General features: G+C 67.8%; 2 protein-coding genes across 2 annotated transcripts in view; one reads left to right on the top strand and one right to left on the bottom strand.

The window, feature by feature from the left end:
- Positions 1-5,254: 5,254 nt before the first annotated feature.
- On the bottom strand, positions 5,255-12,520 carry SLC13A2 (solute carrier family 13 member 2). Its single transcript, XM_044430539.1, has 12 exons — positions 12,428-12,520; positions 10,687-10,815; positions 10,178-10,314; positions 9,753-9,964; positions 9,241-9,445; positions 8,882-9,004; positions 8,414-8,635; positions 8,197-8,289; positions 7,525-7,642; positions 6,206-6,367; positions 5,740-5,877; positions 5,255-5,386 (listed from the first exon to the last, which is right to left on the bottom strand). The coding sequence occupies exons 1-12, from the start codon at positions 12,518-12,520 to the stop codon at positions 5,255-5,257; spliced, it is 1,764 nt and encodes a 587-aa protein (XP_044286474.1).
- A 3,733-nt stretch (positions 12,521-16,253) lies between these two features.
- SLC46A1 (solute carrier family 46 member 1) overlaps positions 16,254-16,712 on the top strand; it is a 3,978-nt gene continuing 3,519 nt past the window's right edge. The window contains exon 1 of the mRNA XM_044430577.1: positions 16,254-16,375. Within this exon, the coding sequence (XP_044286512.1) occupies positions 16,254-16,375 (122 nt within the window). The remainder of the gene's footprint in view (positions 16,376-16,712) is intronic.

Here is a 16,712-nt window from a genome sequence, read left to right as displayed (position 1 = left end):
CACGCGGGCGGGGCCGGCCGAGGCGGCGGCGGGGAGGCGCCTGGGCGGGGGCCCTCCGTGCGCGGCCCCCGCTGCGCCGCAGCTTCATGCTTGCCCCGGCCCGTTCCGCCCGTGCGCCGGCATTCCCACGACGGGGCGGGCTCGCGGGCGCAGCTCACCGCACCTGGGCTCCCCGAGCGCTCGCCGGTCGCCACGGGGGCCGCGGGCGCGTCCCGGGGCTCGGCGCACGTCTGTCCGCGCCCAAAGGCGGCGGCACGCGGCGGCTCACGTGCCGCCGGGAGGAGCGCGCAGCCGCCCCCGGCCGCGAGGACGGCTGGCCCCGCCCCTTCGCCGGGGCCCCGCCCACCGCCACGTGCCGCGCCGGAGCGGGCCATTGCGGGAGACGAGGCCGGCCTGCTGCGGCTTGGCTCGCTTCCTCGAGCCCCTCAAGGTTTTCCGGGAAACCCAACCGGGCGCCAGCCGCGGAGGGCAGCAGGGCGAGTCCCCATGCCGCGAGAGCCCCTCTGCCCCCGAACGCGGCCGCCCGCTTGGCCCCGGCTCTCCCCCGGTTTTCTTTTCTTTTCTTTAGTTTTATCTCGAGCGTGGAGGCCTCCTGCAAGGGGCGGCGGGGGTCTGGCAGGCCATCCGGGATCCCCGCTGGGTGCCAAAGGATCGCTGGCGGAGCGGCGCCGCTGCTCTTTCCCGACGAGCCGTTCTCCTCATGGCTGTTCCGCTGCGGGAGCCAGACTCCCACCCGGGCCCCGGGCCCCGCCACTCTTCCCAGCCTGCCTCCGGGAGCGGCCCACGGCCGGGGTCGCGGCTCCGTGGCCAGCCCAGGCTCTCCCCGGTGCTCGGGCACGCACAGCCGTGGGACCGTCGGAGGGGCGGGGAAGGGCTGCCCCGTCCACAGGCAAAGCAGCAGGTTCCCACTCCTGGGATCCCCTCCGGGGAGACACACCTGGGCGTAGCTCCCGATCCGTGAACTGCCTGCCGCTCTGCCTGGGAGGAGCAGTCCGGACTTGTTCTCCCGGGGAAGACACGCCTCGCGTGGCCAAGGCCCAGTGGGAAGCACGTCGGAGCAGCCGGGCTTCCCTCGGGGCGGTCAGGCGGGGCAGGGCAGGGCAGGGGAGGGCAGGGGGGGCAGCCCGGGCCTGGGGGAGAGGACCAGCCCCTGGGGATCCACTGTCCATCCGTGGCCACAGCGTGGGCCACGTCCGTCCAGGGTGGCCTCCATGTCTCTACCACTGCGGAAAGGGGAATCGCTCAGGCAGGGCAGCTCGAGGGAGGCGGCAGCCCAGGAAGCGCAAGGGGGCCTGAAGCAGCCCCCCCCCCCCCCCCGGGGGTCCAACCCACCAGCCCCCCCGAGGGGCGGAGGAAGGGGGGGGGGGGGGCCCCCCCCCCCCCCCGAGAACTGTGCCTTCCGAGGAATGATTTGGGCTTCATCCCGGGGCACGGCCTCCGCTTGGGAATCGGCCCCTCCTGGCCCCGTCTCAGTGCCACCGCGGCTCGCGGCCAGCGCCCTCATCATCCGGTTGCCCTCCGCTGCCTCGCCGCGTCCGTTCGGAGGCCTCATGCCCGACCGCTTGACCGGGACCCCCCTCGACTCCCTCCCGCTGCGCCCCAAGCATGTGGGGCCGCAGCGCCCTGGGCTGGGATGCTGGGGGCCGCAGCCCAACCTTGCCGGGGGCCCCGGGTTGCGAGGGGCAGCTGCGAAGCCGCAGGTGACCCCTGCAAAGGGCAGCACGAGGGGCGGTCGCAGCCCGGGCACCCCGTCGCTCAGGCCCTGCAGCTCGTGGGGCCCACATGGCCTCACGCAACGTTCCCCTTCAGCCTCGGCCAAGCCGAAAGAAGGCGCAGGGCGAGGGGGGCTTTGGGCCACACGGCCGGTACGGGAAAGACCCCCTCCGGCCCACCGGAAGCGGAGCCGGCCGGTGCGTCGCGGTGCTTTCCTCGGATGCTCGGCCTGCGGAAGAGGTGGGGGTGCGGGCGACGTCCCGCTGCCTGGCCACAGAGGACGGCACGCCGAAGACTCCAGCTCGGCCATGCTTGCGGCTCGCAGGCCACTGACGGAGCGCGACGGGCCACGCCAAGCCACGCGGCCCGGAGCCTCGCCAGCCCAGGGCAGCGGCGGCGGCGGCTGGGGGCTCGGTGGGGACCGGGGAGATGGCCAGCGGACACGGTCCCCGGCAGGCGAGAGGAGCCGCGGTGCCTCCCGGGGGTGTGCTGAGCCCCGGCGAGCCTCCCGGGGCAGTGGCGTGTCCCGCCCGGGGCACACGTGACGTTCAAAGACTCCGACAATTTGTTCCTTTCGCAGTAAACACTTTATTGCCGCGCTAATTATTGTGATTAAGTGCCGTGCCAGGCCCGGCTTGCCACCTCCCCGGCTGCTTTTTCTGGTACGACGGGTGCCTTGAGGCCGCTCTGCGACAGGCGGTGCCGTGGCCCCCAGCCCCCGGTTTGCAGCCGAGCAGCTCCCTGGGGGCCCGGCCAGTGGGGCGCTCCGCACCGGGCCCGTTGTGGGGGTGTGGGGCAGGGCCCCCTCGCTGGGCAGCCCCGTGAGGGGGTAGCAAGAGGCGGACGGGCCCTTTGGAAGTCTGCTGGGGTGGGCCATCCGAGGAACAGCTGCGGTTTCCGGGACATGAATGCGGCCCCCCAAGGATGAAGGCCAGGCTGGGAGGGCTTCGGGCGGCAGGGCACAAACGGGAGCCCCTTCGGCCGTGCAGAAGGCCGGGCCGGGCCGGGCCGGGCGGCAGACGCATGCCCCGCTGCTTCAGGAGCCGTCAGGTGCCTCGCAAAGCAAACGCTTCTCTGGGTTCCCATGCAGCCTCCAGATATCATTGGCCTGCAAGTCCCATCAGCCCCAGCCAGCATAGGCCATGGGAGACTGTAGCCCCCGGGCACATGCTCCTCAGCCTGGGAGCTTCCGTGTGCTCCAGGACCTTGTGCCAAGAGTCGGGGCCACCACAGTGCCCCCCACCCCCAAGGACCCGTTCTCTGACAAGGGGCGGCCGACGTGGTGGGCAGAGTGGGGAGGGGGCGCAGGGAAGGAGCCCCTGGCCCTGGGAGCCCCACAAGCAAGGCGAGGCGACCCCAGAGGGCCCACCTGCCTGGCCCGCCACTCCTGGTCGCTTGGAGCCCTGAAGGGGGTGTGGGGCGGAAGGCCAGGGTGGGTGGGGTGGGGCGAGGCAGGGCAGAGGGCACGGGAGAGCACGGGCTGTTTGACTTCCTTCCTTCCTTCCTTCCTTCCTTCCTTCCTTCCTTCCTTCCTTCCTTCCCAAGCGCGATTCCTTCCCTCCATCCCGCATTCTGGTGGGATGCCTCCACCACGTCGCCCCTCGGTGCCTGGGAAGCTTGGGGGTGGGGGGCTCGGCTGGAGGGGAGCCAGGCGGGAAGCAGCAGGTGTGAGAAAGGGGACCCTTTGGGGGCAAGGGGAGGGGCGGGGGTGAGTGCCCCCCAGCAAGACTGTGATTTATGATGGCATGTTCTGTGCAGCGAGAGACGGTGGGGGCCGCAGAGGGGGGCGCTCCTCCACGCTCAGCAAGTCCTGTCAGGATGGCCCCGTGGCAACGGGACCGCTGGAAGGCGGGGGCATCGCTCCCTGCCCCCCCATCTCGCCCCAAGCTCACCACCCGCTCATGCCCTTTCCAAAGGGACACGCTCTCCCCTCCGTGCCTGGCCGGGGATCCCGGGCGCCTTTCTTCCACCCACATGGCACAGCCGCGCCCTCGCCTTTAAGGGGTTGCACGGGCCGCCTTGCTGAGCCCACAGGGCCTCTCGGCCAGCGACTGGGCTTGTGCCCCTCCAGATGCTGTGGCCGCCCCGTCCAAAGGATTCGGGGACGCGCCGTGTGCCGAGAACTCTGCCCCCACGGTCCCCAGGCGCCCTGGAGAGACAGCGACCCCAAGGTGGGATCCTGTTCTGAGCAGAGAGGGACCGTCCCTCCCAAATCCCGGGGGCCCAGGAGGAGCACTGGTTCAAGCCCCTAACCACTACACCGCGTTGCCTCTCCAACCCACGGGTGCTCCGCGATCGCTAGGAAAACCAGGTGTTCACAGGAGTCTTGCAAGACATTCCTGGGGGGGTGGGGGGATACCGAAAAGTACCCTTTGGGGTGGGGGGCCGGGGACACCCTCGCTCGCCCTCTGGCCGCATGCCGAACCTCGCCCCAGTGGGCAACTGAACCGCGCAGGTGCCAAGGTGCGACTCGGACGGGCCAGCTCAGCCCGAGGAACCCTGTGTTTAGCTGAGAGCGTCCCCAGAGTGGTGATTAGCGCCCTTTAATTGGGGGTTATTTCGGGCACCTGGCACCCGATCCGTGCACGCCGGCCTCCTCTTGCCACTTTGGGCACCTGGGCCCGGACCCCTCCCTTCGTAAAGGCGTGTGACTCAGCCCATAAACTTCCCTTCTCTCCTTCCCTGCTTCTCTCTGGCAAGGCAGAACCGGCCGCCGAGTCTTGCCGGGTCCAGGAGAGAAAGCTTGGCCCCGGGCCCTGCCGAGCTGCCAGGGGCCGTGCGAGCGCAGCAAGGGGGCTGGATCCAGGCCGGGGCGAGCGCAGCAAGGGGGCTGGATTCAGGCCGGGGCAGGGCCACTGGCCACCCCTCGCGGAGCGCCCCCCTGCCTCTTGCTCCGGCCCCTGCGAAAGAACCCCAAGCCACCGCTGTCCAAAGGAGTGTTTATTCCACCGAGCAAGAGCCCGGCTGTTCCCACGCCCGCTCGGACAAGCAGCCCCGGGGGCTTCCCGAGCGGCCCCGGCCTCGGGGGTCCTGCAGATGCCCCGCCAGGCCGGCAGGAGGGCGCCTGGAGGCGGGACCAGAGCCGGCGACGGGCGGGTTGCCGCGTCGGAGAGGCACGCCTGGCCCGGCCCGGCCCGGCCCAGCCCGGCGGTTCCCGTGCGCCCGAAGCCACACGCCAGCGGGGCCCGGCTGCTCGGGAGAAGCACACGGCCCGAGCACGTGCAAGACTGACGTCCCGACGGAGCCGGCCAGGCCAGGGGGCCGCTGCCGAGCCCTGGGCACCGCGCACCATCCTCTTCCTCCTCCATTCGCGGGGCAGCCCGATGGCTCTCTGCTCGGCCGCGGGAGCAGGCAGAGAGGCCCAGCGGGACCCAGGAGAAGGCCGTCCCGCCCTGCAGGGGGGACGTGCCCGCCCCGCTGATGCGCGAGGCCCGCAGCCGACCCCACGGCTGCGCTCCGGCTCTTCCTCCGGGGAGGCCGGTGGGGGCGCCGTCCGGCCACGCCGCTCGGCGCTGGAGAGCGTCCGGTCCGGTCGGCAAAGTCAGCACTGGAGCTGGGAGCTGTTGGCCCAGGAGGGGAACTGGTCCAGGCCGAACAAGGGGGTGCCCCAGGTGTTGATGGCGAGGGTGATGACCAGCACTCCTAAGAGGTTCAGCATGCAGCCCGCCTTGACCTGGGGGTGCGGGAGAGGAGCGCTGCAGGGGGCCGTGCCGGAGGCTGCCGCTCGGGGAGCCTTCCTGCCCGGCCCAGCCCCAGTGGGCCTCTGGTCCCGCTGCTTCCCAGTGCCTCGCCTCCGGAGGCAGACGGACAGCAGGCCCGGGGGCCCGGGGCACCCGCTCCACTGCCCACTGGTGATGCTGTTCCAGAAGCATCGGGATTTCTTATCTTGCTGCTCGGCCATAGAGGGTCCCGGAGCAGCACACACGTGCCCAGCAACACACGACCGCTCCCGCCCAACAGACACGACACATGAGGAAGAAGGCGCAGGGAGGGAGGAGGAGCACTGAGACCAAAGGCGGTGCTCACCATGTCGATGACGCGCAGCTTGCCGTAGGAGAAGACGATGGCGTTCGGAGGGGTGGCCACGGGCAGCATGAAGGCCAGCGAGGCGGCGAGCGTGCAGGGCAGCATCACGTACAGCGGGTTGAGGCAGATGGCCTGCGACTGGGGGCCGAGGGGCAGGCATGTCGGGGGTGTGGGTGCTGCCCAAGGGGCGTCTCTGGACCGGTTGGCTCCACTCGGTCCCGGGAAGAGGCTTCCCTCCCTGCCGCAGTGCCCACGAGGGACAGAGCTGGGCCCTGCTGGGCCAAGCAGCGGCTCCCCCCCCCCCCCAAGTGGCCAGAACGCGAGGCGCCCTGCGCGCAACGGCCCCGATCTGGCCCACTCCCAAGGAGACCGCAGGCGGCACGCGGGCAGTGGTGCCCAGCGGCCGCACCGCTTCCGCGTGCAGCCCGCCCCCCACCGGACGCAGGCCGCTGGCCGGCTGGCTCACCATGGAGGCCAGGATGGGCAGGAAGAGCGTGGTCGTGGCCACGTTGCTGGTGCACTCCGTGAAAACCGCCACCAGGAGGCACAGGAGGAAGGCGATGGCCGGGTGCGGGATGTTCTGCAGGGGGGTGAGCTTGCTGCCCAGCCAGCTGGACAGATGGGAGGCCTGGGGGGAGAGCGGGATCCGCCGTGGGACCGGGCCGGGTGGCGGAGCACGGCCGTGGCCCTCCGGCCCAGCGCCTCTGCCCGGGACTGAGCGGGCACGTCCCACGGGGGAGCGTGGCGCGGCCAGCTCGTGCCACGCTCCCCGGGCCCATCGGCCGAAGGCGGGGCAGCCCAGATAGCCTCCGGGGGCATTCCAGGCCCAATCCTCTGGGCGGGGCAACTCACACAGAAGCCCTTTGCAGGTGCTCAGAGGCTTGGCGAGACCGGCGGGCCGTCGCTGAGAACGGCGCCCAGGCCGCACCGGAGCGCAACAGCCAGAAGTGCCGGGCGGGGGCATCCGGATGCGCACAGAGCCCGGCAGCCCTGCCCTCTCTCAGGAATCCACCGCCATATTTCTGCTGGAAATATGACTCCTCGACCCTTCCCCATTTGGGGACCCCCCCCCGTAATCTTCCCGATTGACCTTTTGCTGGAGCACGGAGAGGGCCAATTTAAAGCGTGTCCGATCCCCCAGAGGCCCGTATCTCCTCGCAAAGCTAAGGCTCACGTGGGATTCTGCACATGTTTGAAAGAGCGATTCCCCCCCGCCAGCCCGAAAGGAGGGGCAGGGAGAACCTCTGACAAGCCTGCTGCCCACAGCACCCCCGCAAGAGTGCGAGGGCACTCCCCCACCCATGCTCCACAGCAGCTGCTGCGCACAGACACCCTGCACCCCGAGGCTGCCCAGCCTGCTTCTAAGGCTCTCCCCGCACTCGGCTCCAGGGTGTGTGCAGCCCCAACCGGTCGCCCCCGGGGCAGAGCTGCAGGCGAGGCGGCCAGCCTTAGCGCGGCGCGGCCGCCCCCTTGTGGCAAGCAAGCGCCACTGCGGGCAGAGTCCAGGCAGCGCTGGCCAGGGGCCGGGGGCTTCGACTGCCGCAGCTGAGGGTCTCCTGCCTTCGCAGCCTCGGCTCCCTCGGGACGCCGCCCCCGGCAACCCTGCCCCCTCCAGGGCAGCACGATGGGGCTTTAGCTAAGAGCCCAGGGCGAGGGAGCCCCCGGAGAAGCCGGGGTCGGGCCTGGCCGCTCTGCAGCCCCCGGCCGGCCGTCTCCCCTCGTGCCGTTTGGTGGCCCCGGGGACAAGGAGCCCCCCGCCCCCCGGAGGCCCTGCCGCAGCATCACCTCGCTGCCCTTGGCCAGGGCGAAGCCCCCTCCCAGGAGCAAGACGATGTTCCAGGGCATCTTCTGGTTGACCGTCTGCCAGTCCAGGAGGGGCGGCGGGACCCGGACATGCCCGGAGCTTCCTGGAGGCAAAGGCAGCCCGTGAGAAGTGGGGCGGGGGGGGCACCCTTCGCGGCACTGGGAAGGCGAGAGATGCGACAGGGCAGCACCGGAAGCCGCCAGCTTATCCTGGCCTCCAACTGCCAGGAATAAAACCTCAGGAGAAACTCTCGGCTTTCCAAAAAGGGGGGCCCCCAGCCATTGTGGTTTGGGGAAAGCGAGCAGGGCCGGGAAGTGGTGTGGCTGGCCGGAGGGCCCCCCAGCTCCGCACCTCTGGAGTAAAAGGCCTTCCATCTCAGGCACGCCGCCAGCCCAGAGCGGTCCGCTCGCACGGAGGCAGAGCCCTGGTGGCTCTCCAGAGCCGTGGGGCTGGTCCCGCTCTCCAAGGAAGGCTTCTCAGAAGGGGTGGGAGCCGCCGGAAGCGCCGGGAAGTACCTGCCCCGGCAGGGCAAGAGGCAGGAAGGGGAAACGGGGGCCGAACGAGCAGCTGCCCTTCCGAGTCATCTCAGCCACGCAGCTCCCCCGTGGAGACCACCCCGGGTTCCCCCACCCCAGGCACCTTCTGGCCGCCACTCGCCTCTCGGGGGGCCGCAGGTGGGGATCTCCGAAGGGATGAGAAACATCAGCAGCGAGATGAAGATGACGACGGTCGCATCGGTGATGTAACTGTGGGGGGAAAGGGGAACTGAGCCGGCTGTGTGGAGATCAGAGGGGTCCAAAGTAGGGCTCAGGCCGGCCTCCGAAAAGGGGCCCTCCTGGGCGGGGACTCGTGGGCGGTGGCCCCACTCACCTCTCCCTGTCCTTGCCAAAAATGAAGCCCGCCCAGCCGGGCATGAAGCCGGGCTCCCTCGTGAACCAGAGCAGCACCAGGATGAAGAAGAGGATCAGGACAGTGACCTCGGAGAACTTCATGCGGCCCAGGGCCCGGTGCTCACCCCGGATGACCTCGTACGCCCTGGCCGAGCTCGACTTCTCTGCCTCGCTGGCGCCGCAGCCAAAGGTCTTCCTGAAGCTGGGAACGCGGGAGACGAAAGGCAGGAGCCGGGCGTCCTGCCGGGAGTCGCCGGACCAAGAGGCCGTGTCCCCTCCGAAGTGGTGCCTCGGACCGGGGCTTCCAGGCTGGCCCTGCCGGGTCCCCGGGAGGCCCCCCACCCCTTTCTCCAGCCGCTTCCGGAGCGCGGCCTTCCCGGCCACGGATGTGCGGGGCCAGGACCCCCCGATCCCCCACAGCCTGCCCCCCCGCACAGCAGAGACTTACTTGGTGCCCAGGAAGAGCAGCAGCAGCCACAGCCAGGAGAAGACGAGCAGCAGCACCATGGTTGGGAAGGCGAAGCTGAACCAGGAGGCGAAGTTCACCACATTGCCGTTGCCGGGGAAAAGCCTGGGGGGGGGGGAACGGGGGCCCTGAGAGGTGCTGGGGAGGCGCCGTGCCCAAAGAGGGGGCCGTCTTCCGGCGGGAGGACTGTCCTCCGCCAAGCAGGGCGCACGGCCACCCCGGTGATGGCGAGCAGGGCCTTCCCTGTGCCGGCACCCTCGTCGGCCAAGCCCTCGCGTGAAGCGGCCGACCGGCTGGCAGCCGGCACTGCCTCCCCCGCACGCCGGCCGCCGGGCACTCACTCGTCCATCTGCCCCTTCATCACCAGGTTGGGGCTGGTGCCCGTCAGGGTGGCGATGCCGCCGATGCTGGCCGAGTAGCAGACGGCCAGGCTCATGCCCTTGCTCAGCGTCAGGTGCTTCTGCTCCAGCCGCCGCTGCGCCTCTGCCGCCTGCGGGTCCTCGTCCGGCTGCTTCGCCTTCTCCACGGTCACCACGGGCACGGGAGCTGAGCGTTGGGGGGCAGCAAAGACAGCGGCGGGGAGGGGCGTTGCCGGGCGTGAGCGGGGGGTGGCACTCGCGTGAGCCCACGTGGCCCAGCGGCTCGAGCAGGGAAGCGCTCGCCGCAAGCGTGCCAGCGATGCTTCCCCGGGAATGAGTTTCCGTTTCTCCTCCTCCCTCCCAACCCGCTTTCCTTTTGTGCTGTTTCTTGTAGCGTGTAAGCCTGCAGGTGGGGACTGTCCTATTTCTCGCAGGAGTTGCTGGGCCCACAGTGACTCTGGGGAGGGGGCCCCGCCGCTTCCCACGCCCCCTACCTGGCGGGCAGGGCTTCTCCTGCAGCTCGAAGGCCTTATTGAGGCTGCCGTTGCGGGAGGGCGCTGGCTGGCGGGGCGCCCCGCTCTCCTGCTCCGACTTGTGCAGCTGGTCCAGCACGGCCTGGGCGATTGGCACCATCATGGCGGTGGTGGCCGTGTTGCTGATCCACATGGACAGGAAGGCCGTGACACCCATGAAGCCCATCATCAGCCTGTGGGGGGGGCGGGGGGGGCCTGGGTCAGGCGGGCGCCCCGGCTCCCCCGCCTCGCCTGCGCCAGGGTGCGCCGGGCTCCCCATGGAACAGGGCGCTTGGGCACGGGGCGGGCGGGGAGGGGCCCGGGGCAGGGACACGTGGGAAGCCCCCGGGGCACCCCGGGGCAGCCCCGGCTGGCCGGCTCGTGGCACGGGGGGCCGCGGGACTCACAGGCCAGGCCGCACGCCCACGATCAGCAGGACGCGCAGGGCGATGCGCCGGTGCAGGTCCCAGCGCTCCACCGCGATGGCCACCAGCAGCCCCCCGATGAAGAGCATGTTGGTGTCCTTCAGGTACTCCTTGCACACCTGCGGGGAGGGCGGGGCTGCTCTGAGGCTCCGCCCACCAGGCCCCGCCTCCTCACCTCACCTGGTGACACCCCCCCGGCCCACTCCCCGCCAGCCAGTCCCAGTTTCCAGGACCAGTTCCAGAAAGAGAAAGAAACGCAGGCGGGGGGACCCAGGGGGGGCGGCAGGGGGAATCCCCCCGCCCGCCCAGGGGTCCCCAGAGCGAGCGGCTCCTCGGGGCCCTGCCCGTTTTCCTCTGGGGATGCCCCCGGACGGCAGGCGGCCAGGAAGGGGCCCTGCAGGGGATGCGGGCCGTGGTCCTCGCGGGCCGCCCAGGGGCCCCCCGGCGTCTCCCGCTGCCCCCCGCCTCGGCCTTTGCCGGCCGCCCCTTACCGTGGTGGAGTCCATGATGCCCATGAGCGGGAAGAAGAGGACGGGGATGAGGGCTGTGACGGCCAGGGGCAAGGCCTCGGTGCACCAGAGCAGTGCCATGACGATGATGGTGTACCCGCATTGTGCCTCCTGGGGAGAGCAGAGCACAGGGGGTCTGCGGCACCGTCTGCGTGAGCGGGACCCACCGCCCCCTTGCCCCGTCCTCCTTCCAGCCCGTTCCTCGCAAGAACAGGCCGCCTTTCCCGCTGGCGAGCCGTCGAGGCGGCACAGGCCCTTCCAAGCGACGAAACTCGGCCGCGATCGGAGCCGGAAGGAGCCTCCGCGGTTTAAAGAGCCGCTCTGAAAAGATGCTCTCAAAGACGGAGCAAGAGGGTCCGATGGCCGGGCGAGGCCCCTTCGCACTGCATCGGGCCGAGGGTCCGTCACGAGCCCGAGCGCCACGGCACACGCCCCCCGTCCAGGAGGTGCCCTCCGCCACCTCTTCCATCCCTTCCCTTCCCACGAAATCCTCTGCCGGCGAGATCCACGGCACCAGAGCCGCACCCGGTCGGGCTCCTCGAGGGGGAGAGGTTAACTGTGCCATTTAAAGTGTAACTTTTTGGCGTTGCCCAAGGGCGAGATCGCGGCAGAGCCAGGCTTAAACATTGATAGCCGGGCTTCCCACGCTCCCTTGTGAAAGGCGCAAGCTGCGGAGAGCGCCTGTTTTGGCATCCGCGCGAAAACGGTCCTGCTTTGGGAGTTCGGGATTCTTTGGATCTTAAAATGTATTCATGTGCCTACCCCCCTCCTCTTTCTACTGCTGAGACGGTTAGCAATTTGGGGGAAGCAGAGCAGCATTTCTGCCCTTCCGATTTGCGAGTTTTCGCTGTTCCGCAGTCCTGCAGTGCCCCCGAGAGGCTCCGCAACGGAAAAACCCTTGTGCCAGAAATAAATACAGCGCTGGGATTAAGCACCTTGTGCAGAAAGGACCAACATTTTCCCCCAAAGGAGGGTGCTGCTCAGCACGCAGCTTTGCAGGAGCCGTTTCTCAGACGCAGGGAGAAGGATCCTCGGAAAGGGTTTAATCCTGCCACTGAAGCAGTGCTGGTTTTAGGAGACCCCTTGTGCAATTGGGTATATTTAGGAAGCAGCAGAGGGCCGGGAATCCACAGCCTGGACCCTGCACAGCTGCCCACCCTCCGCGGCAAACACGACCGGCAGAAAGTCACGTCGCCGTGTCTCCTTCGGGTGCACCCCGAGGCTGGGGTGCTTCTGCAAAGCCGCCGACTCCGGCTGGCCCACGTCCTCCGTGGACGAATCCATGCGGGTGGGCAAGGAAGCACAGACTGGCGAGCCGAAGAGGCAAGCCCACACCCAGGCCAGCCGGCTTGTCTCCTCGGCGCGGCCGGAAAGGAGCCCGTGGACCCTTCGGCTCGCCCGATTTTCGCCGTGGTCACCCCAAAGCGGCCGCCGCTTGCTGACTCGTGGTCTCGGGGCTGCGTCGGACACGCGGCATCCGAAGCATGCGTCAGACGGAGCGCATTTGCTCCACCCGCCTGGGGGCCGCTCGGTGCCAGAGACCCACACGAGGGGAGGGTGCCCCCTTCCACCCTTCGGCTGCATTCCCGGCCCGCGGGGCCCTGAAGCCAGCACGGGGCTGAGCGGGTCCGCTTCTGAGCAGCTTTTGGATGCCGGGAGGGCTCAGAAGGGCCCCCACGGCGGCGCTGGGAAGCCCCCAGGCGTGGGAAGCAGGATGCCGTACCTTGTAAGGGAGCGCCAGGGGCAGAGGCAGGAAGAGCAGCGGGGTCAGCAGCGTGATCAGGTAGTTCCTGTGAGCCAAGAGCGCCCTCCACATGGTGCCGGCGCTGCCCTTGCGGAGCCTGGGTGAAGAGGAGCCGGCCCTGGGCTCCGAGCCGTATTTAAGGCCTCCGGAGCGCCCTCGGTGGACCTTGGCACCCAGCTGGCTGCCAAGAACCGAGCCCGGAGCGCGAGAATGAGGAGCCGCCGAGCAGGGAGGCGGGACGGGGGAGCCCTCCTGCCCGGGACGAAGTCACTTTGGCAGCCGAAGCGTTCATTCCTCGGTTCCTCCCAGCTGCTCGCTCGCTTGCTCGCTCGGTGACTCAAAAGCAAACATCTTGTTCCCCAGGTTGTGCTGGCCAAGCCACCTCCCGCTGCCGCATCGGGCTGCCTCGCAAGCCCAGGCCTCTCCCCGGGCGGGCTCTCTGGAGGCGCAGGGCCAGCGTCCGAGGTCCCTCGGCTCTCCCGCCGCCGCTTTCCCTGGTTTGGCCACGGCTGTGCTGAGTTGCTTTCAGTGAGACAGTAAGAAGCCCGCGCGACTCTGCAGCCCATGAGAGCTCAGCACTGCGACCCCAGAATGTCACAATACAGACTAGGACCCTGCTCCTGCCGCTCCAGGGCCATGCATTGGGCTACAAATCATGCATTGGGCTACAGCAGTAAACATTCGGTAAGGTGCTAGTCCTCATGATTCCGAGCGAAGGACCCACTTTCACATGGAAATAACATCAGAATCTGGCCCATTTAGCGTCATGCTGGCAGCAGCTCTGCTGGGAAATGTGGATGATGAAACATGGAGCCTTCTGCTGGCAAAACATGCATTGGGCTACTGAAGTAAACGTTCCAGTAAGGTGCTAGTCCTCATGATTCTGAGTGAAGGGCCCACTCTCACAGGAATACGGGAAGCCGCCACACTGTGGCTAAGTGGTTCTGCTTTGCATAAGGGAAGGGCCAGTCCTGACTTGCATGGCAGTTGTGCAATTAAATGCAAACGAGGGCCTTGGAACCCGCTTTGGGCCCTTGCAAGAGGAAAAAAGCAGGGCAGAAATGTAGCCACGCACAAATACATTCTGCCTGATCGCCACCGAAGGCCCAAGCGCTTTTTATCGACTTCCGGCTTCCCGGTGCTGCACGGCAAGGGTATACAGCCCGGCCTCACTCATGCGCCAAATCGGCTCGGCGCTGCCAGCAAACCCGAAAAAGCCGGGCCAGAAAACCAAAGACAAGCTCGGAGTGCGTTGGGAGATCATTGCGGAGATGTGCAAACATTTTGTGGCACGGAGGCTGCCAGCTTTTCTCATTGCCCCTGCTCCTCTGTGCCTGCAGAAACGGCAGGGCGGAGGCTTTCCGGGGTGGCTGCACCCCAGAGAGAACGACGCCTCTTTCCCAGCACGGCAGGTTGGCGCTCGCGGCGGCACAAGAGGAGAGGCACTCGGGAAAAAGAGAGCTGTTGGCAGCCTCGCACGGGCCTTGGCATCCCACGGACTCTCCAGGTTCTCTCTCCGAGCGGATCCTTCTGCCGTCAGCTGTTTCTCGGAGGGGGAAGAGAAACTGGGGTGTTACGTGAGTTCACAGAGCCATAAAAAAACAAACCGACCCGCAATAATTAATCCGCGAAACAGCAGAGGCGATCACATCTCTCCCGTGCTTGGCTGAGGGCCAGTCCCAACAGGCAGAACGGAGAGATCTTTGCGGATCTACAATTACTGTGTGAATTGCGGCTACCGAGCAGGAAGTTGGAGCGTGGCCAGTTCAGTGGCCATCTCACAGGGCGGGGGGGTCATGCTTTCCACGCTCTCCCAGCAGGCCTTCCGAAATTCAGCCTTGAAGAACCATCACGGTGCTCATGACTCATGACTGCATGCATTTATATCCTAATTTTACTGTGCCAGAGGTATTCCTCAGAATATTGTATTATTTTATTTAAAACATTTCTATGCCGCCCCCATCGCAACAAAGCCTCGGGGTGGCTCACAACAAACACCAGCTTAGCTGGCACCGGGCCCCAGTGACCCCAGGAATTGGCTCCGTGGCCAGGCGGGGAACAGAGCCCGGGTCTCCGGAACACCTGGCCAACGCTCTAACCACTAGGCCAGGCTGGCACTCCCCGACTTGGGAGCACCTCACCCCGAACCTCGTGGGGAGGACCTCTGGGTTACCAGGCTCGGCGTCAGGCCTCGCCCGCCGTCACGGAAAGCTGTGCCAGCCAGAACCCACCCCGGGGGAATTTGCATCCCCTGGCAGGCCTCGCTCCGTTCAAAGGCGCCTTCTGAACTTCGGCCGCTTATGTGGAACTCCTGCACCGCTGCAGCGATGATCATGGGGCTGTTCTTGCCAAGCCGCGGCCTGCCTTTCCCAGATCCATCGGGCAGGCCTGCGGCGCTCCCAGGGACGAGCCCACCTGGCCGGTCCATCTCCGTTTTGCCAGGCGTTTTGCAAGGCCGAGCCACGTGCAGCCCGAAGGCGGCCTCGGCCTCGGGAGGGGGAGCGTCTCCCTTCACCAGAGGCATTTCGGCAAAGGCATCTCGCCGTTTCTGCAAGATCTCCGCTCTTATTTATTCACCAGATTTACGCCCCACCTCTCCCTCGCAAGGAGCCCGAAGCAGCTTGGATCACCCCCGCTGCTCTCCAGAACAGCAACCCTGCGAGGTAGGCCAGGCCGCACATCTGTGACTGGCCCCAAGTCACCCCGTTGGCCCCGCAGCGGAGTGGGGAGCAGAACCAGGCTCGCTGCGGTCCCCGTCCCCTTCCCCACGACACCGCCCTGGCTCTCCCTGCCGGCCGAGATGGGACGGCCTCCAAGGGCCTCTCCGACTTAATGATTCTCCAGTGGCCCCTCCTCCTCTTTCAAGTTAAGAGGCATCATCCAGAGTTCATCCTAAGTCCTAAGTCCTGGCATCATCCAGAGTTCACCCCTGGGGTTCACACAGCCGCTTCCTTCTCCTGGCAAAGCAGCAATCGATGCCTTTGTCCCACACAGCAGTTAAGATCCCCGGCGACGCTCCTGCCCAGCGAGCCACAATTAGGGTCATAAATGAAAATGGTAATGATAAAATAATAACAACAAGGGCGACGCTGGGTCGATGGCCAGCACGTGGCTGATTCCAGCCTGCTCAGAGCCAGGCCTTTGTTTTCAGGCGGTCCCAGGGCCAATGTGCCAGAGCAATAGCCCCCCCTTCACACACACACACCCCTCTCCCACCTGCCGCAGATCGGAGGCAAGGCAAGGAGCGCACAGCCGCAACCGGAGAGGGTCTTCCTAGCAGTGAACCTTGCCGTGCGACCGACCGCAGGCCCGGTAATTTCTTCCTGGCACCGTTTGCATTTCCAAGCACTTCGAGACCAAACCCACAGGATGCAGCAAAAGCCCTTCCTCGCGATTTCTGTTGATGCACGTGCAATTTTCTCGACTAACTCGCGGAAGAAACCCATGAAAAACAGATGAATCATTATCCTTCGGTTCGCATCAGGCTTGCTGGTTAACCAGCTGCCGGGGCAAACAGAGAGCGCCCCAAAGCGCGAGAGCCGGGCTCGGGGCATGGGCTGGCAGGGCTGGGCCCCACGAGAGCTCAGGCCAAGCGCAATCCGGAAGCTTCACACGCCCAGAGGCACTGCAGCTTTCCCAAGCCGGTGCCTGGACTACAACCCCAATTAGGTGGCGGCCGCGACCTTCCCCAGAGAGCCCTCCCCTCTGGGGGCACTGACCGAAATGCTACCACCGGTGTGACCCACGGAGGCGCGGGTGTGCCAGGAGGGTGTACACGTTGTGCCGCGGGGTGGGGGGGGGAGGGATGTGCCGAGGCGGGAGCTCCATCCCGAGCCCGGGCGAGTTCCGCCCCACCAGCCCTGAGGACGATGCCTGCCTGCCTTCCTCCTCCCTCCCCGTCCCCTTTCCTCGCGCATCTGCCGGACTGTGAGCCCGCAGGCAGAGAAGCCCCTTGCTTCGAGAAATGCCTGGAGCGACGTGCAGCGGCGCTCGGGGGGAGCAGGCCCCCGAGGGCGGGCGACCCCCCCGGGAAAGGGGGCGCTGGGGGGCGGTCTGGGGCAGCCCCCCGGCGAACAAGCCAAGGGCGCGTCCCGGGCGCGCCAGAAAGGGGCACGCGAGGAGGGGACGCACGCGGGGGCGGCTGCCCTCCCCGCCCCCGTCCTCGGGCGGCCGCGCCCCCCCGGCAGGCCCGCCCCACACGCGAGGGGCCGCACGGCGACCGCGCACAGCGGCCGCGCAACGCTCGCGGGGGAGCCGGGCGGGC

Source organism: Varanus komodoensis, unplaced genomic scaffold (assembly GCF_004798865.1).
Source record: "Varanus komodoensis strain SLA01 unplaced genomic scaffold, ASM479886v1 scaffold20_3, whole genome shotgun sequence".
Classification (NCBI taxonomy): Eukaryota; Metazoa; Chordata; class Lepidosauria; order Squamata; family Varanidae; genus Varanus; species Varanus komodoensis.
Note: the sequence above shows the minus strand (reverse complement) of the source record. Positions and strands in the feature narration are given on the sequence as shown.